Here is a 26519-nt window from a genome sequence, read left to right as displayed (position 1 = left end):
CTTCTGTGAAATGTTACATGTGAAATATATTTGGTTGTTTACTTCTTACCGCTCAAGCATGTACATTTCCTTTAATGGCCCGGAGTGAGGTTAAAATATTACCGATTTCTGAATTAGCAATGAATAATTAATACTGATGGCTAGTTTTATTTCTTTGATAAGAAATATTGAGATCTTGTGGCTAGCTTGTCAGAAATTCATCGCCAATTAACCTCCTACAAGAAGGTAGGTATTTATTTACAGTCATAGTCACAGGTGCTTGTTCCTTGGTGAACACTCCCTGACAGGTGTATACACATGTCTACCTATTACATCAAAGTACATATTGTACAGTATATATAGTATACAGGTTGTATGTTTATATATATAAATATGAGGAGAGGGTCGCCCTAATAGACTATGTATGAGGATATTGTACAGTAGAATGTAGTATACAGATTGTATGTTTATATATAAATATGAGGAGAGGGTCGCCCTAGTAGACGATGTATGAGGATGGGGTCGTCTGAGGATGGGTTAATAATCAACAACGGCTATTGTGTTGATGATTCATTGACAGGTAGAATGTTTATAATTGGAACTTATAATTATGACTGGTATGTTACCTGGCTGTACTCCATTGAACTTGCTTACCTCATCTACCTGTGTGGTACCTGTGTTTACAGGTAAATATCAGTAATAGACACAGTCCACATAATTCAAAAGGTAGGTCATTCACATTGTTGATGTAACGAATCAATATTTTGTGTCATTTCAATGTCTTGAGAATTTATTTGTTTCTAAGGCATGGTACACTCGGAGGGTTACAAATCCTGACATTATTATCTTGGTTGGTTGAATATTTACTATGGCAAATTGACTGACAATTGAGGATTTTAAGAGGAAATATCACTGGAGCAGAAAGTTATGAATAAGATGACACCTACTACCTTTTATAAATGATCACATGTGTCTAGCTACTGTTACAGGTATCATATACCTATACCTGACTCAAAGATTTTGAGTTCAGTTAGGAGTACAGGTAGGAGGCAAAAATATTTTAGTATTTCTTGAGTTCTCCTAAGGTTAATTTTATACCCTTGGCTTTAAACTATAACTTTAGTATTTGAACTTTTGGAATTTATAAACAGTAAAATCAACAAAATTGAATTTGAGTTCCGTTAAATAATAAAATTACTTTTGAGTGGAGGTTGAATGAAATGTTGAATCTTAGACCAGGAATATGACTGGGGTACCAGGTTTGATCAGACCAGTCCCTGCTTGTGTCAGATATCAGGAATCCTTCACTAAATACATATGGTGCACATGTATAGCCCCAGCAAAAGTAGGGCACCCAGATATCTGCCTCTGAATCTGTCTCATACTAAGTAAGTGTACTGTCCGATATTTTGTAACTACCAGAGTTAGGTGTGTATTGCCAACCTCCTCAAAGTACTCTCATGATCTCCCAGACTGGAGCCTTAGCTTGAATCACAGCACAATTTATTAAGCCTTTTCACATTTAATAGTATTTAAAAGTTGCCACATGGCTTGAACTAGCTGTATCATGTTGTTATGAGTGTTTTACCAGCCAATATATTTTGATTTGGTGTATTTATGATGTTTATTTTTTTCCAATGAAGTCATTAAAATTCCTAGAATCTTGAAATCTTTATGCATGTCACAAAATCCAGACACCTATTTTCCCATTTCCCTCCATATATTTTGCTGCATTTTTTTTCCAATTTCCCCTAGTGACGATTTCCCAAAGGGGCAGGAAAAGCATGGAATTGTAAGGAATGACAATTTTGTTACCACTACCCAGAGTGCTTCACACATATATCTTATATGATTTCAATATGTTAAAGTTAATCCTTATCAATATTTAAATGAAATGGATATTATGCTAAATATAGTTGAACTCTACCTTGTAAGTAATTTATGATGACACGGCTGGATTTCACTTAAGTTAGACACAACATTATTTATAAGATAAGTAAAATAACTGCATTAAATAAACATTTGATGATCAGAAATATTCAGGTTCAAAATTGAAGAACAGTAGTCTAGTGTTGGTGAACTATGTAATATTGTTGGGCTGATGTCAGTCATGTATATGTATACTTGGGCTGGCCTGTTAGACTATAAATAATCGTCTATATCTATTTTGGTTGTGAGCAAGCTGAATAGATGTAACATTTTCAGTGTATATATATGTGTTGGGACATGGTTTTGTCGATGATCTATTTATACATATTGTCAGCAGTGTATTGAAGGAAATGATTTAATTGCTATCTGGTGTGGTGTTTTAGGAGAGGCTGATCTGTGATCCAGGACTTGGTAATGTGTCTGTCTGGAGATCCACATTATATCAACACAACCTCTTCTTTTTTTCTTGCCCAAGTTTTACAGAACTTAGTTCATGTGCAGGCATGAAGTAAGAAATTTTAATGAACCATCAGTAAATAGCTATACAAATCACTGTTATATAAAGACAATGTTGGAGCTTATATATTTATAGTCCGGTCCACCGTCCTAACGACTATATAACGACTATCTGTTATTCTGTTCGTGTTTCCTTCAGCTGATAGTAATATGTCTTATAATCAAATGCAGCTAGATATTCTAAATATATTTATAAATTGTAAAATGTATAGTAAAAAAATCAATTGGTTGTTGCTGATTGTAACCAACCATTCTGTTTAATTTTTTTTATAGTTTTCCAGCAGCTCATGTTTGCACAAATTAGGAATCATAGTAATTTGGAAGATACTGATTGGTATAAAACTGTTGCTTCAGAAAGGACCTTTGTTTGGCTGTAAATAATAACAGATTATGTAAGTGTCATTAGATAAAATTTAAACCAATTCCCATCACTATTTTCAGAAGATGTTGACCTTCACTTCAGAAATCCCAAAATAGGAAATGAATAAAAACCCCAACTAATAAAGTTATATTGGTACACTGGTAAACAAGGGGTTGTTTAGGGCTTCTTAGGTAGTAGTAGTGGAACTCGAGCTTGAGGTAGCTTGTTTACCTCAGAGGTCATTGTATTGAGGAGGTCAGTGTATTGAGCGGTCATTGTTTTGACACAGGCTGTCTGCCTTGGCTGTTTACCTGTACACATTTGGATACTCATTACTTCTGATAGCTTTATAGTGACAAACCTTTGATTGATATATGGCCAATGATAGACAACCTACAGGTCATAGGTCACACCCACAGCAGGTCATAGGTCATTTAAACTGCTACTCAATCTACTGTAGGCAGCTGTACATGTGAAGGCAAGCAAGGTCATTATACTGCTCATTATGTGGTTGTCCTTGAAGTTTATTGTGGGGAATGTGTAATTGTCAGGTGTAGTAGTTATAAATAATTAGTGGGTTGTAACCTGGTAGTGTAAACTATATATGTATACAGATTATTTCATTTTCTGAGATGAATTTTACACTTCAAAAGTCCAAATGTTTCCCCTAGAAATCTTCTGACGGAGTAAGTTGGTATGATAGTGTATTTGGTTTTAGAGATTTTTTGTTTGGTAGACTTATGGTATGTTCTTTGACTGTAATTCCTTGATTGTCACCATTGATGAGCTATATGTGGTAGATTAACGATATGTGTCGGTTGTCTGTAACTACTTGGTTCATGTCACCATTGGTGAGCTGTTTGATAGACTTACAGCATGTAGCTATAGTCTGTCTGTAAATCCTTGGTTGTCACCATTGGTGAGCTGTTCGATAGACTTAAGATATGTGGCGGCTGTCTGTAACTCCTTGGTTGTCACCATTGGTGAGCTGTTTGGTAGACTTAAGATATGTGCGGCTGTCTGTAACTCCTTGGTTGTCACCATTGGTGAGCTGTTTGATAGACTTAAGATATGAATCGTCTGTGATTCTGTGGTTGAACTGTATAGAGTTTAATTTGCTAGCCATCGAGCACTCTTAATCTGGGAGTGATTTGATTTTGCCGTCTGTATTGAAGGTATAAATGTATTTGATCTATAATTTGTACCTTCAAAGAGCACTATTATCAATAGAGATATCTACAGGGAGTCCTGGCCATCATCTCCAGGTCTGATTCAGCAGAATTTGTCAGACTGATACATACCAACTGAGGTAGCCCGAGTTTTCTCTGGCCCTGTCACCATGTCTGGTGTAGGGCCAGAGCGCACTACTATATGAAAACGTGGAATTATCCGACACCGTTTGGTGTCGCTAAGAATTTGATGCAAAAACAATAAAATCGGGTGTGACATAACACCTACCTTACATATATGGATAAATGAGATATTTATGTACCCCAAAACACCCATTTAGTCTCATATAGGTGTTTTATTTCGTCCGTACAGGCCCTCGCTTTACGCTAGTCAAAATTTCATACTGTTGACCCGCCATTTTGTAAGTGACAGTACGACTAACCACCCAAATCGGAACGCAATGGACCGAAAAGACCACATATCATTTATTAGCTCACCTGCCCGAAGGGCAAGTGAGCTTATGCCGTGGCGCGGCGTCCGTCGTCCGTCCGTCGTCCGTCCGGCCGTCCGGCCGTCCGGCCGTCCGGCCGTCCGTCCGGCGTCAACTTTCCATTCAAGCAACTTCTTCTCAATAACCAAAAGGCCTAGAGACCTAATATTGGGCCTGTAGCATGCTGGGGTGAAGGGCTACCAAGTTTGTTCAAATGAATAACGTTGACCTTCATTCAAGGTCACAGGGGTCAAAAAGGCTAAAATCTTTAAACAACTTCTTCTCAATAACCAAGAGTCTCAGGGAGTTGATATTGGGTCTGTAGCATGCTGGGGTAAAGGGCTACCAAGTTTGTTCAAATGAATGACCTTGACTTTCATTCAAGGTCACAGGAGTCAAATATGCTAAAAAAAAATTAGACGACTTCTTCTAAATAGCCAAAAGACCCAGGGACTTGATATTGGGTCTGTAGCATGCTGGGGTGAAGGGCTACCAAGTTTGTTAAAATGAATGACCTTGACTTTCATTCAAGGTCACAGGAGTCAAAAAGGCTAAAATCTTTAAACGACTTCTTCTCAATAACCAAGAGTCCCAGGGACTTGATATTGGGTCTGTAGCATGCTGGGGTGAAGGGCTACCAAGTTTGTTCAAATGAATGACCTTGACCTTCATTCAAGGTCACAGGAGTCAAAAAGGCTAAAATCTTTAAACGACTTCTTCTCAATAACCAAGAGTCCCAGGGACTTGATATTGGGTCTGTAGCATGCTGGGGTGAAGGGCTACCAAGTTTGTTCAAATGAATGACCTTGACCTTCATTCAAGGTCACAGGAGTCAAAAAGGCTAAAATCTTTAAACGACTTCTTCTCAATAACCAACAGTCCCAGGGAGTTGGTATTGGGTCTGTAGCATGCTCGGGTGAAGGGCTACCAAGTTTGTTCAAATGAATGACCTTGACTTTCATTCAAGGTCACAGGGATCAAAAAGGCTAAAATCTTTAAACGACTTCTTCTCAATAACCAAGAGTCCCAGGGAGTTGATATTGGGTCTGTAGCATGCTGGGGTGAAGGGCTACCTAGTTTGTTCAAATGAATGGCCTTGACCTTCATTCAAGGTCACAGGGGCCAAAAAGGCTAAAATCTTTAAACGACTTCTTCTCGATAACCAACAGTCCCAGAGACCTAATATTTGGCCTGTAGCATGCTGGGGTAAAGGGCTACCAAGTTTGTTCAAATGAATGACCTTGACTTTCATTCAAGGTCACAGGAGTCAAAAAGGCTAAAATCTTTAAACGACTTCTTCTCAATAACCAAGAGTCCCAGAGACCTAATATTTGGCCTGTAGCATGCTGGGGTGAAGGGCTACCAAGTTTGTTCAAATGAATGACCTTGACTTTCATTCAAGGTCACAGGAGTCAAAAAGGCTAAAATCTTTAAACGACTTCTTCTCAATAACCAAGAGTCTCAGGGAGTTGATATTGGGTCTGTAGCATGCTGGGGTAAAGGGCTACCAAGTTTGTTCAAATGAATGACCTTGACCTTCATTCAAGGTCACAGGGGTCAAAAAGGCTAAAATCTTTAAACAACTTCTTCTCAATAACCAAGAGTCCCAGGGAGTTGATATTGGGTCTGTAGCATGCTGGAGTGAAGGGCTACCAAGTTTGTTCAAATGAATGACCTTGACCTTCATTCAAGGTCACAGGGGCCAAAAAGGCTAAAATCTTTAAATGACTTCTTCTCAATAACCAACAGTCCCAGAGACCTAATATTTGGCCTGTAGCATGCTGGGGTGAAGGGCTACCAAGTTTGTTCAAATGAATGACCTTGACTTTCATTCAAGGTCACAGGGGTCAAAAGGCTAAAATCTTTAAACGACTTCTTCTCAATAACCAAGAGTCCCAGGGAGTTGATATTGGGACTGTAGCATGCTGCGGTAAAGGGCTACCAAGTTTGTTCAAATGAATGACCTTGACTCACATTCAAGGTCACGTCGATCAAGTATGCTTAAATCTTTAAATGACTTTTAGTGAAAAGCCAAAGTGCAGAGAGACATTATATTGGTCCTGTAGCATGCTTTCAAATAACTGCAGGATCCATATATGAAAAGATCACTGCATTACAGGTGAGCGATTTGGGCCCATTGGGCCCTTGTTGTGTTTTTCTTCTTACAAAGTTTAAATTATGAAAACTAAGTTGATTATTTCCCAAAAGATGTTATATTCCATTAAAAAAATCATTATTTATAAATTATAAGCGGTAAAATATATAAAAGTAAATGTTGTATTTTTTTTTCTTTTCGCTCCATCGCGCACAGATTAGGGTAATTAGGCGGACCGCGACCTACATAGTTAGCAATATGGCGTCGGGTCAAGTATGAAATTTTGACTAGCGTAAAGCGAGGGCCTGTACGGACGAAATAAAACACCTATATGAGACTAAATGGGTGTTTTGGGGTACATAAATATCTCATTTATCCATATATGTAAGGTAGGTGTTATGTCACACCCGATTTTATTGTTTTTGCATCAAATTCTTAGCGACACCAAACGGTGTCGGATAATTCCACGTTTTCATATAGTAGTGCGCTCTGGCCCTACACCAGACATGGTGACAGGGCCAGAGAAAACTCGGGCTACAACTGAGGTAACACAAGTGTAACACATACATGAGTATAGTGCTGGCCGAATATAATGTTGGCCATAATGTTGTTTGTTGTATTGCATAGTTCAAATAAAAAAGAAAATGTACATGCAATTTCGCATCCTTGCATCTTTTTTCCCATCAGTACTTAGTTGACCCCTGTGGTATATATATATATACGGTATGACAATGGTGTTTTGTCAGAATTTCCCAAGGTCAAAAAACAAAGCTATAGGTCACTGAACAGTGTAGTGCTGATGTTAAGGTTAAACTTTGTTTTTAAATTAACGTCTTCCATTCTGTCCGCTGAACCATGACGACTACTAGTTAAGGCACTACTGGATATCTCTTCTCCAATGACATGTGCAACAGAGTCTCACCGACTCTGTTCAGATTGGATTTAAACAATGCTGCAAGTATGTACATGAGCTATAAGTTGGGATCCACAAGTCTGATGTTGAGGAGTAGTACTTCATATTGTTACTGTTAGCTAACATTTTGATATGTATTATGAAATGTAGATCTGAAAGCATTTTTTGCTTGTCCTGTTGCCAAAGTACTCAAAGTAGGAAAGTGTACATTTGTACAGTATGCAATGATAGAAGTGAACTTATATGGAATGTAAATATTTCATGATTGTAAAGTTCAGTTTAAAATTCTAAATTCAGATTTTATTCTCCTGGCTTAGTTTAAATTTAAGAAATGAAATATTGAAATACAGATTGTTAAATTCTGGGTACATTTGATAATTCACATGCACATCATAATGAAACAATCGGAAAATTGATGCTTGTAAAAAAAAAAGAATAAATAAGATAAATTATGACTAAAACTAAGTAATTTTTAAAGGTCTGTCAAGTTATTCTGTATCAGTATTGGCAAAGGTCATACCTGGTGAGTCTGTGTCTTGAAGGATCCTTTTATCATACAATTGTACAAATGTACCATATGTCGATGGAATAAGTATGGGTTTGAGGTGAATATATTGTCAATCTTACGATAATTGGAACATCAAAAAAAATCTCAGATAGATTTCTCTTTATCATTATGGTCTTATTATTGTGACCTGTAGGCAGTCGTTACTGTGACAAAGTGTTTATCATCTATAAGGAATAGGTAGTCTGGTGCGTCCCAGACAAAGGATAATTCCTCACAGACAAAGGATAAATCGAAGAGTCAGGGCTGTTTACCAGTACAGTTGATAGGGAGGATTGGGAGTGCTGTCCAGGGCTCGAGTCAGTGAACCATGGGACTCTGGCCTCGATGTCTGCCATTGTCCTATCATAGGAACCCAGAGGCAAGGAGTATCAAGTTACCCTGTGCTCAAACACAAAGCCGAGATTTTCTGACAGTAGTTTTCTACAGGCTTGGTGATAATTTTAGAGATAAAGATCAGAACGGATTGTTTTCACTTGACCTGTTCCTTTACCTGTATAATTGAGCTTGCTGTTGTCTGTTAAGGGTGGTTTAAAATGTCCAGGTAGAATAAGCGGCAAGTACAAGCAAGACTGAGCAGGAACAGATTTATAATAGCACAGCCAATGAGCCTGTCAGCTTGAAAAATAAAAATGTGATTTTTTTACCCAGACATTAGTCAGGCGCTGCCTCTTTGTGTGTCCTGTGTGAAAGGCATGCTGAATGCACCTCATTTCTCTAGGGAGACGGAGAAAGAAAACCATTCTATTTCCCCCACTTGAATTATGGAATGATTATCATGAGTCATAATATGGCTGACTTTACACCAGTAGTGGTGAGTGGTATCAGACGGTCTGGTTAGCTGGCGAGACTGCTATGAGAGGAGGTTCTCTGCTAGCTGTAGGCCCCAAGATGCTGGCATAGTTACATAGGTTTGCCAGCTGACTGACAAACAAACCCAGCGACTCACTGACAGTCAGACCCTGCGGCTGCTTGTCTGAGTAAGGCTTTTGAGTCATTCTTTATTTAATTCTCCAGCTGCCTCTCTAGGTCTCCTTCCACAGTGGAAACATGGCACTGTAGTGATACAGCCATCTCCCCTGACGTCCCTGGCTCAGGGCAACAACATTTCGTCAAGAAATTTTGGTTTAAATTTGGAATTTAGGACATATTGATAACAAGTTGCTTCCTTGTTAAAGATTAAATCATAGTGAATTATAATTGTACAATTAGACAATTATAAGAATAGTAATATGTTAATTGGCTTATAATAGGGTGTACTGTATAATATGCCGAGGAAAACTTTGACCTATCTTTGGAGTGGTTTAAATTGTAGTATGGTGAGGATGTATTAATTTATTTAGTACATTTGGAGTTGATCCCAATTCTATCCCAATTGGACCCAGCCATATTTCATCACTATTGTAATGTTCTTGGAAGAAAATAAGTCACTGGCCCAGGGGATTTTTACTCTACCAAATTAACTGACCAAGAGAAAATTGATGGCCGAGTCAGGTGCTGGTGTAGTGGTTGAATCAACATTAGACTGTCGGATAAAAGGCATCATTGAATATTAATATCAAGCTCGGAAGCTAGAATTATTTTAACAAAGAGTGTTGGCCATTGGGTTGTAAGATCAGAGGGGATTGATGAAATTGATGAAGAAGGGACAAATCTTATAATACTTTATCATGTATACTACAGTATATATACATGATAAAGTACATATATACTAAATAAGATATATACCTATAGCTAGCTACCTGTATAAATTAAAATGTAGAGTATATAAGTAATAGTAATTAATTACCTGCTGAGACTGCTCTAATATGCTAAGACAAGCACGCCCCAGCCATTTCTGGAGAAAAGGAGTTCTAATATGTAGAATAATATATCGATACTGATCGTTATGACTACATAATAATTATGATAGGTACAATATACTGATACTGACTACATGATAATTATGATAGGTACAATATACCGATACTGACGACATAATAATTATGATAGGTACAATATACAGATACTGACGACATAATAATTATGATAGGTACAATATACCGATACTGACGACATAATAATTATGATAGGTATAATATACCGATACTGATCGATATGACTACATAATAATTATGATAGGTACAATATACTGATACTGACTACATGATAATTATGATAGGTACAATATACAGATACTGACGACATAATAATTATGATAGGTACAATATACCGATACTGACGACATAATAATTATGATAGGTACAATATACCGATACTGACGACATAATAATTATGATAGGTACAATATACCGATACTGACGACATAATAATTATGATAGGTACAATATACCGATACTGAGACTACATAATAATTATGATAGGTACAATATACCGATACTGACGACATAATAATTATGATAGGTACAATATACCGATACTGACGACATAATAATTATGATAGGTACAATATACCGATACTGACGACATAATAATTATGATAGGTACAATATACAGATACTGACGACATAATAATTATCATAGGTACAATATACCGATACTGACGACATAATAATTATGATAGGTACAATATACTGATACTGACGACATAATAATTATCATAGGTACAATATACAGATACTGAAGACATAATAATTATGATAGGTACAATATACTGATACTGACGACATAATAATTATGATAGGTACAATATACCGATACTGACGACATAATAATTATGATAGGTACAATATACCGATACTGACGACATAATAATTATGATAGGTACAATATACAGATACTGACGACATAATAATTATGATAGGTACAATATACCGATACTGACGACATAATAATTATGATAGGTACAATATACCGATATTGACGACATAATAATTATGATAGGTACAATATACTGATACTGACGACATAATAATTATGATAGGTACAATATACTGATACTGACGACATAATAATTATGATAGGTACAATATACAGATACTTACGACATAATAATTATGATAGATACAATATACTGATATCGATACTGACTACATAATAATAATTATGATAGGTACAATATACTGATACTGACGACATAATAATTATGATAGGTACAATATACAGATACTTACGACATAATAATTATGATAGATACAATATACTGATATCGATACTGACTACATAATAATAATTATGATAGGTACAATATACTGATACTGACGACATAATGATTATGATAGGTACAATATACCGATACTGATGACATAATAATTATGATAGGTACAGTATACTGATACTTTGAATTTTCAATCATAATTTAGAAATATCAATACCTGGTACTGTTTGTTACATTAAGTTGTTGATCGTTAGAACTGGTTGATAGCTATATGTATAATGGTTGCTTTGCTAACAGATGTTTCACTATATACCATGTGTTACCTGTCTCGTACCTGGAGCACACAGCTGTTTACATCAATTTGAATACATGGTACTTTATAATGGCTAGAAATATATTGTCATTGGAATAATATTACATTGCCAATGAGATGCTTGGTATAGTAAAGTGTGCAAAAAATATTTCTGAAATTTATTGTGTGTATATCCACAATTTTAAATAATTTATGTAAATGTCCATTGTATTGTTTTTTATGGTATACATGTACCTGTATTAGCTTTTAATAATAATATCATTTTAATGTTAGATTTTGTGATGATAGATCTTCAGTAAATCTAGTGTTGATAAGACAGGTGGCGTATTTAGATAACGTATTACTGGTTGTTGTGTATTCTGTAAACTAACAATTTCTTCACATTTGTATCTTACAGGTGCAATTGATAACCAATCAACAAACATGGCTTCACCTACACCCTCACAGAGTGACACGACGACCACTGCGTCGACCACATCAAACTCCTCAGACAGCGAGATGGGCGAGACAACAGGGCCCAATACTCGATGCTCCATTTGTCATGAAACATTTACGATCCCTAAGGTGCTAAGCTGCTTCCACACATTCTGTCAGCCCTGTCTGGAGAAACAACAGGAGGTCGCCGACAAGGTTAGCTGCTCAGAGTGTCACCAGGACACTTTTCTTGGTGGTCAGGGGCTGACTGGTCTCCTGCCAGACTACGCAGTCAGCAATTTGTTAGAAACAAATGCTCTGGACACAAGTGCCTTACACTGCACAGGTTGCAAGAGCAAGGACCTCAACGCAGTGGCCCGCTGTTTTGACTGTGCAAATTTCCTTTGTGCTAACTGTGTGATGGCTCACCAGTTTATGCATTGTTTTGAAGGCCACAGAGTGGCAAGTCTGAGCGAGCTGCAGGGAAATAAGGAGGACAGCGGCAACAAGACTGAGAAACCCATCTACTGTCCACGTCACAAGACAGACGTACTTAAGTTTTACTGCAAGACGTGTTCCCAGCCTATCTGTAAGGAGTGCACAGTTTTTGACCATGGCCGTGGGCACGACTGCCAATTCATTATGGACATTGGAGAGAGACAGATGGATCAACTGAGAAACCTTGATGAAGATGCTAAGGGCAAAATCAATGAGCTGCGTACATCCGCCAAGGGAATCGAGCACATGTCCAGCAGACTGCAAGTACAGTACCACAAGGCACAGAATGATATAAATGATACTTACAACTTCTATCGCGCAATGATCGAAGAGCGCAAACAAGAATGTCTGAAGGAGCTCGACCAGGTGTTCAATACCAAACAAGTGTCCATAAGTACTCTAGCCCAGAAGATCCAAGAAAACATTGACAGACTCTACCAGGGATGTGAATTTGTTGATAAAGTCCTCAAATTCGCCAGCATCACTGAAGCCTTGCTGTTCAAAAATCTGGTAGAGCAGAGATTCCAGAACATGTTTAACTTCAGCCCTGACATGGACAATCAGGCCTACTTTGACATGGAGTTTGTCTCCAATTTCCAAGCCATCACTACTGGTGTTCGCAACACCTTTGGATACATCCGTGAGGGTGAAGACATGATTGCTCCTGTTCAGAAACAACAGCCCATTGCTCGACCAAATGGCATCGTCACCCAGACTCCAACTCTTACAAACGGCCACATCTTTGAACCCCCACCACTGACCAAGAGTGAGTTTGGATCATCTAACAGTCTCATATTCCCACAGTCAGACACCAGTATGTATGAGAAATGGTCTGTTGGTCTCGACATCTTCCAGAATGGTGTCGATGTCTTCTCAACGAGCAGCGATCCTCTCTTCGACCTGACATCCAAGATGAACCTGACAAGTCTGTATCCACCAAAGTCCCAGATTAAACGCCAGAAGATGATCTACCACTGCAAGTTTGGCGAGTTTGGTGTCATGGAAGGTCAGTTCACGGAGCCCAGTGGTGTATCTGTCAATGCTCAAAACGACATCATTGTCGCAGACACCAACAACCATCGCATCCAGATCTTTGACAAGGAGGGGCGATTCAAATTCCAATTTGGTGAATGTGGAAAGAGAGATGGTCAACTGCTGTATCCCAACAGAGTTGCTGTAGTCCAATCATCTGGTGACATCATCGTCACCGAGAGGAGCCCGACACACCAAATCCAGATCTACAACCAATATGGACAGTTTGTCCGAAAATTTGGTGCCAATATTCTCCAGCACCCACGAGGAGTCACTGTCGATAACAAGGGTCGCATTGTTATCGTTGAGTGCAAGGTGATGCGAGTAATCATCTTTGACCAATATGGAAATGTCTTGCACAAGTTTGGATGCTCAAAACACTTGGAGTTCCCCAATGGTGTGGTTGTTAACGATAAGGAAGAGATCTTCATCAGTGACAACCGTGCACACTGTGTTAAAGTATTCAACTACCAGGGAGTGTTCCTGCGACAGATCGGTGGCGAAGGAATCACTAACTACCCAATCGGTGTCGGGATCAACAGCCAGGGCGATATTCTTGTAGCAGACAATCATAACAACTTCAACCTGACCATCTTCACTCAGGAGGGCCAGCTTATCAATGCCCTTGAGAGCAAGGTGAAGCACGCTCAATGCTTTGACGTGGCCCTGATGGATGATGGCTCTGTGGTCTTAGCCAGCAAGGACTACCGTCTCTACATCTACAGGTATTCACAGATACCAGGTATGGGCATGTGACTAGACTGGGAGATGGCACCAGACCCGGACCGAAGTCTGTTTCAGCATTTAGTGAGTACCAACCAACCTTGAACAAGAGTGGTTGTTGTTATGGGACTGCCTGGTCATTGGACAGATTATTGAACTGATTCCAGGTCATCAAAGAGTTTGGTTAGTTGGAGCAAGAAATCCTATTGAGGATGGAATAGAAGACTGCCCCGTTTTATGGCTGCCATATATATTGTTTACAATGTTATGACCGAGATGACAGAGTTGTCGGCTTTGGTTGATATATGTGACGTTGATTTCTATGATTGTATGGCTGCTTCAGCAAGCAAGCATTTTTGGATGACTATTATTTGTTATTGCGTGTGCTTGTCAACACGTAAATCTGGAATGTGATTCCGCAGAATTTACTCAGCAGTAACGACACTAGTCAGACATTTTCTACCACATGACGGCGTTCGTCAACATGGAACAAAGTCTGGTCTTGATCTGCCTGTTGTGTTGCTATGACAACAGTTGTCATAGCATGCCAGATTTTGGGGTCCTAAATAATATATTGTGTTACTACATCAGCCCAGCATTCTCATTGGTGGGGAATTGTTATTTTTTATTATCCTTTATTATGTTGTTTCTGCATGGCCATCATATAAAACATTTAAAATCAGTATTCACATCACCCACAACACCTGAGAGATTGCTGTGTTGATGTGGCCACACAAAATCCCTATGGGAAAGGAAAAACGTAGTTTCTCCTTTTCTTTTTATACTAATTTATTGCAAAATAAATGTAAAAAGTTATTTTTTCTGCAAAAGAAAAACGTGAAAACCAAAGGGTCACCTGATTGTATCATTATCAACTGCTTATAACATGCTCTTTGCCTGATCAAAATATCTATTTTCTAGTTCTATCTTGGCTAACTTTCTTCTCGGAACATTCTATACAAAAAAATTCTTTCTATTTTTGCAAATGGCTATACAAGTTTCCAACACTGGAGGTTTGTCTCCAGCAATGGAGGAATGGTTGAAGCCATAAATAGAATCTTTCCAGGCCAGCAGACGACAGTTGGTGCACAGGCCCCTTCTGCTGTACAAAATTATGTGATAGCCATGTTGTGGCATTGTTCCCTTAGTTACTGTTTCTCCAGAATTTGACCAGATTATTTAATTATGCTTTGTAAAGGTTTTTCAGTGTTATTTAATTTGTAGTTTAGTATATATATATAGTGTTGAAATATTCTCATGTTGTCCTAGATTTCTATATATAGTTGTTTGGTTTGGTTATAATTGTTTTCCCGCCTTGTTTCATATTTGAACCCCCCTGATTTTTGTTGTTGTTGTTTTTCCCCTTTTTTATGATATTATAATTGGTTGCTGGTTTCACTGTTTCTGCCACAGTGATATGTTGCTGTCACGGCTACCTCAAGTTATACTGTATTTATATACAAGTAGATCAAAACTTCATAGCAGTCAAAACAAGTGGAATAATTCTTTTCATTGAAATGTTTAATTTGTCAAAAAGTTTGTCATCAGAAAAGAGTTGAATTGAAAGACCACTATTCTTTTGAAGCTTGTTGCCAAAACGATGAATTTACATGCATGTTCAAAAAATCACCAGACATGTCATATGTAGTGAAAAAGTTCTAGTATGTTTTCTGTAGCATTTTTATCTCATTAATTTTGGGTGATACCAAAAAGACAAAGGTTGTTGAATAATGAATATCAGATGGAACTTGCTGACACTAACAGTAATATATATTATATATATATATATATATATATATAAATGTAATTTTGGTAATATTCTGGTCAGTGTTAAAAATGTATTGAAATTTATAAGTTATGATTGTGTTTAGCTTGATGGCATAATATTGTTTTTTTCTGTTTTATTTATAAAAACAACAGACAATGGAGACAAGAGTTTATGCCTGTGGATTAGTGGGTTTTTTGCATATTTTATTGTAGAAGCGAAACAGAAAAGTTCCGAATATATTTCATATTCAAGTTTATAATGTGGTTTTTTTTTTGTGTACAGAGATGTTGTGTTTTCACCAACTAAAGGTTAAGCTTTACTACACAGAATCTGCTAGACGATTTCATGCAAGTTGTTTTTTCCGAGAGATATATATCGTGATTTCGTATTGTATTTTTATACTACCTGAGATTTTTTTGTATGTCTTTATTATCTGGTCACAAGGAGTTTGGTACTCGATGTTCTAGGTGTTGTGTGCCACGTAGTAGTGTAAGTTAGTCCGAGACAAACCGGTATGACGGCCAAAATAAACCTCACCAAGTTTGTCTGTATGGTGAGCCATGCTCGTTGATCCATATCTTTTTTGCTGGAGAATGTGTTGTTGGCTGTCAACAAGGATTTGCTCCATTTATAGACCAAAATGTTTGTTCTGATGAACAGAGAAACTTTAGAAGTTTTATTAATCATTTGATGATGTTATTTAGATACGAACCTATTCCTATCTCTTCCAATGCATGAAGGTAACGCTGCAGGATATTGTTGTCAAGGTTTATATTCAATGCCTCTTTAAGTCCAAAAGTGAACTTTTTTCAAAATCAAAATACATGTTGATTACTAGCATTATGAGTGTGTTATTGTGTTGGCTGTTACCTAAATGTATTTTGAGTTATTGTGTACATTCTTGCATATTGATATGTTATGATTTCTATGGGGAACTGTTGCACAAGGTGTCCTCTCTTGCCCAAAATTACCGACATGTCGCTTGTCCAACTTTATGCTTTATTTTATCAGAGGTATGTGGTTCACGGCCTCTGCCAATATCCACAAATAGAAAATTCCTCCAGTCACGAATTAAGTGATTACGGATGAAACTATTTGTTATTATCTTGTAGGGGCAAAATGTCTTATAATGGGAAGACAAAAGAAAGCAGGACTGTATTGGTTGAAATTGAAGCACAAAAACTTATTTACCACGAAATTTCCTCATATGCATAAAGATATTATTAGTTTAAGTGATCATGATGTGGATTTAAGGGATAAAAGTCCATGTTGGATTCCAATTCAGCTAATGCTTCCCATTATAAGTAGTTTTCTCACTAGCTGAAGATGTTTTTTGCCATTTAATGTGTAAGTGTTCAAAAGTATGAATTATTTTTCTAAGTATGTTGACCGTTATATAGGGGAGAAGTGTTGACCAAACCGTTATCAAATATACCACGGTGTCTTCCTATCTGTATATGTGTTTATCCAACCTATTTGGTATTTTGGACTAGTCCACTGAGATACTCGGATGGACTTTTCCACTCATTATTAGGTGGGGTGGATGGACATGCAATCATAACCGTTCGTTGTTGTTTTAAGCAGTTATGAGAATGCATAAGCATGAATAGGCCTTAATTTGTAAAAAAGTATAAAAAAAAAATATCAAGAAAAAAAAAATACAAAGAAAACTGTTTTTGCTTGTTCACTGTCACTTTGATATCCAATGTTGCTATGTGACTTTTCTGTTGAGATTCCCAGCTACGGGTAGGGAGACTCGGTTTGCTGTTCTCCTATTGTTTGGCCCTGTCTCACTACCCGGCCAAGCGGGCTTGTTACAATTTTTACCTGTGTAGACGATGCATTACGTGGTAAGAAACAAACGGTGCTGAAGCCACCAATAGTTTAATCACCAATTCCTGTTCGCGTTTTTTTTTGTTTTTTTTTAATGAAATGAAAAAAAAAAATCACTCACCAAAATCATGCATGCATTGGAAAAGCCCGGTCTTTTATTGAAATTGAAATGTAATTTGTTTCATTCTCATTTTCACCGTTGTCATAAAGTTCATCCCAATGTGTTTTTGCCTTATGCATTGTTGAAAATGACCACTATATATTCTGGTATGTATGTTGTAAATGCGTTCAGCTTTTTTTTGTGTATGCTTTAGGTGTACAGTAGCTGTCTGACTATCCAGTTACCATCACTGTTAACATAAACTCAACAAAAAGCCACAAAATTGAATAACGGTAAAACAAACTTTGTTATCTTCCCTTGTTAAATTGTAGTGTTACCTTGTTAAATATCTAATATTAGTGCTAACATTTGTCTCGTTTCCAGTGCCTGGGCTGGAAGAGTTAAAGTCCTCACAAATTTCAAACAATCTTTTAAAGATGAATTAAGGAATTTTTACCTGAATATTACAACTGACTCTTGACTTTCCAATGTGTCGTGAAAGTGTACTGCTACCTTAGATAGAACATTCCCCATAGTTACATGTCCTTGTTGCTATAGTGATGACATCACAATTCATTATCCAGACACATTTATGTGTGTTGGTAGATTTTTTGTATACACAAATGCTCACTGTATAATCCCGAGATTTTACAAGAAATATTTGCCTCAGTCGATTTCAACCCCTTATGTTTATTGTAATAATTTATTTTGCAATTTGTTGATCTTAGAACCACCTCATTTGTTATGTTTAGTTCCGCTGAATTATTCTTAAGTTATCTCCCTTAGATTCGTCTCGTAGGTAGAATTTGATGACTTCTCCTGTACATAAATTGTGAGATGTCCAGCTCCTGGTCAATACAGCGAGATAACGTCCAGCTTTTGTTAGTATTTAATGTAAAATGACCACTCGAAATGAGTCTGTTGTATATCAGTTGCTAATATTATTTACAGAAAGTGCCATTATTTAAAGTACGTAGTTGGTTCTACATTGTTATTGTTTGTGTACATGTTGGTGATCAGTGGGTTGCTGTCGTGGGTCCATGTATCGCTGATATTGTGTCTCTGTCCATGTATTCACTGAAGACGCCTGCATGTATGTGTAACCACCCATGGAGCCAGTGTTTGTTTCTGTGATCTAAGTCAATATAGTCCACATTGATTTCTAGAATGTTTTAACTGATTCGTTTGGTTGACTTGTCTGACTACAGGTGAAGCTAAATGTTAAAACGTAAAGTCCTTATTGGATATTTTTACAGACGTTAAATCATCATCACACATGTTGAGTCTGTGTTCCTCCCATCCCTTGTTAATCCATCCCCCATCACACTGAAGCAATATATTGTTATCCTCATATCTACAATCATGGGTGGATGTTTCTTAGTGTTAGAAGTCCCAGGATGTGCTCTGATATGGTAAGATAACTCTAATTACTCAGTTTTTCTGTTTCCCTGTAAATTATTTTTCAGTACATGTATCTAAAAATATTTTTTTCCTATTTCCATTATCACCACGATATTACCTAATGTGGTTTTATACTCATTGTTTTCAAGATTAAAAAAAGGTTTGTTGAAGAGGAAAAAAAAAACAACAGCTGGAGACTTTTTACATTAAGAATGTTTTTGAATGTTTAGTTAACCTGACTTGACTTGTCATACCTGTGAATAATTGTAATTTTGATTCGATAATCTATTTAATTTAATAGTATTTAATTTAATATTTTAAGTTACCAATAAAATTGATGTTATTTGGTAAAAAAAAAATTCTATGTAGATTGTGAATAGGCATGTTATGAGTGTTGAGATTTTTTTAATCATCATTGTGAATGGCACTGGGCATTGAAGATTGTATATAGATAATGACTAGAAAATTTTTGTACATGGTAGATGGATTGCATGTTGTATATTTTATTATTAACAAAATTGTTATTCTGGAGTGATCTTTTTTGAAGGTCAGGTTTGACTTTGAGAGAGATATATCTTTAATGTGGAAAGGGAAAGGAAATTTGACAGCCATCAGTAAGAAGGCTTAATCTGGACAAATCACTGTCTTGTCCATCTTTGTGATGTTTCATTTTGACTTGAGGCTTTTTTGTGGATCTCATAGAGATGTGCAGCAAAGAAAAAAATAAACTACCAGAGCTGCTAGGGCAGACACTGTTGATTTAAAGTTAAAGTTTGGTTTGGTGCAGCAAAGTTGTGGGTTTGACAAAAAAAAACACTTTTTTTTAAAAAAAATTGACAAAAATATATTGTTGATTGTTGAGTGAAAGGTCCAACAAGGTAGCTTTGTACCTATATTATTTTTTGCATGATGATATGGAATCATTGAATTTACATAAATGTTGCCTTTGAAAATATGTTGCAATGTTTGTTTGCTTTTTTGGGTTTTTTATGAGAATTCCAGCTAGTTACTAATGATACAGATAGAGAACATATGTGGTTTTCTTTATTCAGAATACTGGGAACAAATGTTCCTTTGTATGAATGTTGTATGTATGTTAATCTTTGAACATGATCTGCTTCACATTCTCAATTTGTGCTGTTAACGTAAGGGGCCTTGTTACCATAGTTATATGAACAATTCATGGAATTTATTTTCCAAACCTGCCAAAAACAAGTTGGATCTAAATATGATGGTTATCTTTATGTCTTGTGCTTGTCTGAGGGACGTTACCACTGTATATCCATAGATATATATTATATATATAAAACAAAAATATTTAGGTAGTTATGAGTTGTTGTGTGATCATTGTCAAACATTAATATTAAGTGTTGTTTTTTGGCTTCATTCCAATCTAACTTCAACATATGTTTTCTAAGAAAGGGAAATACCAAGCAAAAACGGCTTAGGTTTTGTAGAGTTTTTCAGTTTATTTTCTTTTGTTCCTGATTTTGATGGAAAGAAATTTCAAGTACTTTTAATGATATTATTATTTACTTTTTTGAATCCTGAGGTTTTTTTTTTAAAATCATAACAATATGTCTGAAATGGAGAAAAAGAATCAAATTTTATAATAGCACAAGCTAGCATTGAATGCAGAAAATGTTGTTTGAATTTTATACCCCTTTTGTAGCAGATACTTAGATTATGTTCATTGAACTTCTTGGAATGGAGGTGTATAGTAATACTCACAGAAGTGTTGACTTGCAATTTGTTGGTTGTTAGATTAAAAATATCATTAAAAAACAAAAACAAGCAATACCATTCACTTAGAACAGGAGATACATGTATAATTGTAGACCATAGCCTCATATTTTATACTTATTATTGAAAACTTGTTTTTAGTTAGAAACATTTTGAATTGTTAACAATTTAAATGGACAAATTCCCTCGGTGATCATTAGTTTGTTATTGTGGGTGAAATTTACTTTTTGAGCGACAGTTTTGAAATTTTTTAAAACTTGAATTTGTAAGTGAATGTTCAGGCCAGTTATGTAAAAGAGTTTACTCTTCAGATCTTTATATTAAATGGACACCTTTTCAAATAAAAACAATACTTAATCCATTGAAGGGTGTAACCCCACAAACCTGTAATTGCTCACGGTGAAAGACATTTGTCAAAAGAGTAGGAAACCTCGTGCGGACTTTGTGCCGAGACAAGTTTTGACCAAAAGATGTTCAGACAAGTGTCGGCTTACAAACATACCAATCCTTATATTACAGTTGGTTATTATTATTACTTATTATTATTATTATTATATATATTTTTTTTCATGTTGACCCGTATTAATCTGTTGTTCAATTATCACAAATTATCAAATATAGTGTCTGCTTTGTTTTTCTTTTCCTTTTTGTTTGTCTAACAATGAATTAATAAATAGTTTAGAAAGAAAATGCATGAAGTGAATTAAACAAAAACATAAAAACAAACAAAAAAAAACAATTTTTTATTGCCAATGTATTTAATATGTTATATATCTGTTTGTAGATTTTTCTTGAATGTTAAGTTTTTACTGGTACTGTATCCACAATTTTGAATTATTCACATTTTGTTAACTAGCATTTAGAGTGAGTGCCAGCCATGTTTTAATGGAAGTGTTGTATAAACGTTCACATGATCAGGAATTTGTAGATTGCCTTTGTTTTGCTTTTCTCCCTTGATAAGTTTAAAACAACCCTTCATTTCCTCACTTTCAGATTCGACATCAGAATACTAAATGCCCTTTGATGATCTTAGGGTCAGGCCTAAAAGCTTTTCAGTAGCTTGTGCTGATGTCACTAAGATGTCCTTCAGTCCAAGTCAGGATAATCTTTTGAGTATCTTGTTTGATGACCCTGTGACAAGGCCTAGTTACTCTGTAAGGCCCCTAGGCTAGGGTCTAGTTACTCTGTAGTAGCCTGATTGATGCCCTGGGGCGAGGTCTAGTTACTCTGTAGTAGCCTGATTGATGCCCCGGGGGCGAGGTCTAGTTACTCTGTAGTAGTCCTGATTGATGCCCCGGGGGCTAGGTCTAGTTACTCTGTAGTAGCCTGATTGATGCCCCGGGGCGAGGTCTAGTTACTATGTAGTAGCCTGATTGATGCCCCGGGGGCTAGGTCTAGATACTCTGTAGTAGCCTGATTGATGCCCCGGGGCGATGTCTAGTTACTATGTTGTAGCCTGATTGATGCCCCGGGGCGAGGTCTCGATACTATGTAGTGGCCTGATTGATGCTAGGTACAGTTACTCTAGAATAGTCTGTTAGATACTCCTGGGGCTTGGCCCAGTTACTCGACAGTAATCTGTTTGGTGGCCCTGGGGGTAGGCCTAGTTAAGCAGTCTGATAAGTGTTGATGCTGTAGAGGATCGTGTGTGGGGTGCCCCTTGTCTGTTGTGTGCCTTTGTCATGGTAGTTTTAGAAACCTTTCCTCCCCACCCCATAGATATGTATACATGTTCAACATATTATACACGCCCAACGGTTCAGAATTTTAAAATTTGTAATTTTATGATAGAAGATATTTATTTGGAGGAAATATACTCTCTTTTTGTTAGGAATCAATGTTTAGAAAATTCAAGGCAAAAACAAATGTTTTTTGAATCCTGAAATTATCTCAACAAAAAACATGACGGGCATGTTATGCTCCCGATTTGACAGTCTTACATCCAAGTTCAGCCAGATAATCCCAAGTACTCTATAGAACTACTTACTGTTGTCATGGAAACAAGGTAGAGAAGAAATATTTTTCATTGTACAAATAAACAGTAATATATAAACTGCTTATATCATTAGCATATTTAGTCATCTATGATATTGATTTTATCTTTGTTAAGTTTTATTATTTATTCATAATTTAAATAATACTTTTGTACATACTTATTTAGTCCATCAGCGATGTGTTGATTCATCTTCAGTCTCCTTAGGTTGGTTGCCCTCGGTAATAAGCATCTTTGTATAATACACACCATCCATTATGTATTCTACCATGATATCGGTTAAAACATACACACATTTTTTTAGTTTTATTTCTATTTGATCAAAATTTCTTTTTTTTAAATCCATTTAATGAAAGTGATAGATCTTTAATTAACCATTAGATAAATACTTCAGTATTTTGTTATGTGAAATTCTCTTTGAAGCTAATTCAGCAAATTACGATTCTCTTTTTGATGATGACATTACCGAGTGTTGGGCCATGTACAGTAGAATCCCAGTTTCCATGACAACTGATCTTGTAGTTCTGGGGACATTGATCAATCTAATTCAGGGTAACAGTGCGAAGTTGTGAACATACGAGGGTATGTGATGCGAGATCTAGTCAGGAAGGATATGGGTCAAGGTCAATGGTGTCCATTTCACATAGCTTGAGAACATGTAAATCGGATGTGCCAGTCTTCAATTAAAGACAACCTTATATCAAAATGTTCATTTAATCTCAATGTCTTGGGACAAAAAAGCAGGATAGTAATGAAAACTTGCACTTGTCCAGTTAAATAAAATAAAGGTCATCATGAGGCCTGGTACAGCTTGAGTGTTGTAACTTGGATGTAAGACTAATGATCGACACATGTACTTAGGGAACTGGTTGGTAGAGCAATTAGTGTATAATAATGTTGGTCAGAAAGTGCATTTCTATACATGTCCTATATATCAATAGATTGTAGTCTATATGTAGCCTTGTAGTCGTACTGTGGAATTATCGTCATCACAACCATTTCAACTCAACAAACTGAATCCTTTCAAGTCCCACTAGTTCAGAATAGTTTAATCATAAAATGCCTAATGTTTTCGTTCATTTTTGTTATGATATTCAAAAAAAAAATTGTTAGAAATTTTCAGTGCAACTTTTTTAACAGAAGTTTTTCTACGTGCAGCCAAGTAACGTTCCTTTTGTCATGGAAAAATATCTGAACTTTGATATTAATTCTTTCAAGGTTAGAGATGTTTACTTAGAAAATTGCCTTAATCATCTGGAGTGAAAATCATCTTATATTGGCCATCTCGAGTTAGAGTGATAACCCTGAATCAAACTTGTTTGACCAAAGAGAGCAATATAACATCATTGTTATTGGGCTCATATAATCTTTCTTGATGGTTTCATAGAGGTGTGTCATTGTATTTTCATTCATTTTCCTAACCTAATAAAAATCAGTAGGAATCCTGATGCTTCCATTTATAAATACTTAGTAGGTAAATCTGCCAAAATGTACTGCATGTTAATTCCGAGAATGAAATGATAGAATTAAGGAAGTTTTACTCTGTCACTTGGCTGCATATGTACTTAAATATAATTCATGATAAAAATTCATAAAAGAAGATATCCATTTAATTAGAGATATTTGGCCAATGCATGTAAAGAACTTGCTGCTCTACCACGAGTTGTGACTAATGTTCAAATAAGTTGCCGTTTGTTCTGTTTTTCTTCCCTCGGCCAGTTTTAATCAGGACAGAAATGTTATGTTGCTTTTTTATAACATTCCAAGGTTAATCACACACAAACAAGTTGTTAGCAGCTAATGTTCAAAACATTGCATAGTAATTACTTATTGAAACACAAAAATCCCATCTACTGCTATTGTTTTTCACAATGATAAAAATCTTGTTACTTAAAATAATTTTGAAATTAAAAAAAAAAAATCATAATCAATATACGGTGCTTTAGACTTATTTTTCAGTGTGTGCGTGTGTTTATATAAAAGTTTTCATAAAAAAAGTTTTTAAGAAATGTTGCTCCTTATGTTTTTGAAATGAAAAGTAGATGTAGAACTGATATGTTGTATGGGATATGCTTTGTGACAATATTTTGGTAAATTTTACTACAATGACCCGTTAAATGGTGCAGTATAGAATACCCATGTTACATTCGAACAGAGGTACACACCCTCCCAGCTGTTTACAGTCTACAAGATATCGCAGCGTAGTGTCAGCATGACATTTACCCTGGAGTGGCATATCGTAATTATGCATGCGTATATGAATACTTTTATCTCGGTAGAAAAATAAGAGGCTACATGCATAGTATTTTTTGAGGGGGACTATTTGAACCCCACCATGCAATAGGTATAGCAGCCCTTTCTCTCTCCCAGGAACTGCATGCCTACAATTGGGTATGGCCCCGAGTACAATATAATTAGCCTTGATCTCTATGTTGGTTGATGAACTGACGGTTCTGTGTTAACTTATATATATTTGACAAACTGTACAACGGTAATTCATTTTTATTGTCTATTCACACGTTTTGTTATGAGTGTAAACTGAATGGTATTCAATAAAGTATTTTGTTTGCTTCCAAAGTTGGTGTTGATTGTCTTTGTATCTGGAGTGAACCCATCTCCCACTGATGGGAAAAGTCCAATTGTTTATTTTCATTCAATAAATTATGTTTTCTTGAATAGTACAATCTGAAATATGTCAAAACCATCATGACATTTGATGAAGATTTAGAATTAGTGAGTTACAGAGCAAAACTCGGATTGTTGAAGGATAAACAGCTGAACAAGATAAGCCATGGATATGGCTGCCTGAAGACCACATATAAAATTTCGGATCAGATTAGATTTTTTCCTCTCGCCTTTGACTTTGTTGCGAAGCAAGACTGGTGTTACTTTCTGGCAATAACAGCATTTTCAGCAATAGAAGGAACTGAAATTAACTTTATTTTCAAAATATGATTGACTTGTGGGTTACACTATAAGTTTTCAGATATAGAACTACACCCCACAATCCTGACTATCCATCATACATTTGATTATGAAGTTCTGCAGTTTGCCACACACCTGTATAGGATGCTGATATTGTGAAGGGAAATTAAACAAGGATGGATAGTATTGCAACAGCAATACAAAGTCCCCTGCCTGAACCAGGAGTGCAACTATTTATTTTCCATTTTTTAAGCTACTTGTTATACTGATCACGTATACCAAGTTTCGTTAAAATCGGAGTAGTACTTTAGGATTGTCCGGACACGCCTCAACCAATGAGAAGTTGGCGGCCATTTTGAAAATTGGTTTTTCGGGAAAAAAAAAGTAGGATGCACAACTACATGTTATACTGATCATGAATACCAAGTTTCGTTAAAATCGGAGTAGTACTTTAGGAGGAGTTGTCCGGACAAGCCTCAACCAATGAGAAGCCAGCATCCATTTTGAAAAATGAATTTTTGAAAAAAAAAAAATGTGGGATGCACAACTACATGTTATACAGATCATGTATACCAAGTTTCGTTAAAATCGGAGTAGTACTTTAGGAGGAGTTGTCCGGACAAGCCTCAACCAATGAGAAGCCGGCAGCCATTTTGAAAAA

The 26519-nt window shown here is 36.3% G+C and overlaps 1 protein-coding gene across 1 annotated transcript in view; it reads left to right on the top strand.

Moving 5' to 3' along the window:
- Window positions 1-25510, top strand: part of LOC117329500 (B-box type zinc finger protein ncl-1-like) — a 33080-nt gene extending 7570 nt beyond the window's left edge. The window contains exon 2 of the mRNA XM_033887463.1: window positions 11826-25510. Within this exon, the coding sequence (XP_033743354.1) occupies window positions 11852-14128 (2277 nt within the window). The 5' untranslated portion in view covers window positions 11826-11851 and the 3' untranslated portion in view covers window positions 14129-25510. The remainder of the gene's footprint in view (window positions 1-11825) is intronic.
- The last annotated feature ends 1009 nt before the right edge of the window (window positions 25511-26519 follow it).

The sequence above is a fragment of the Pecten maximus genome, chromosome 6 (assembly GCF_902652985.1).
Source record: "Pecten maximus chromosome 6, xPecMax1.1, whole genome shotgun sequence".
Taxonomy (NCBI): Eukaryota; Metazoa; Mollusca; class Bivalvia; order Pectinida; family Pectinidae; genus Pecten; species Pecten maximus.
Note: the sequence above shows the minus strand (reverse complement) of the source record. Positions and strands in the feature narration are given on the sequence as shown.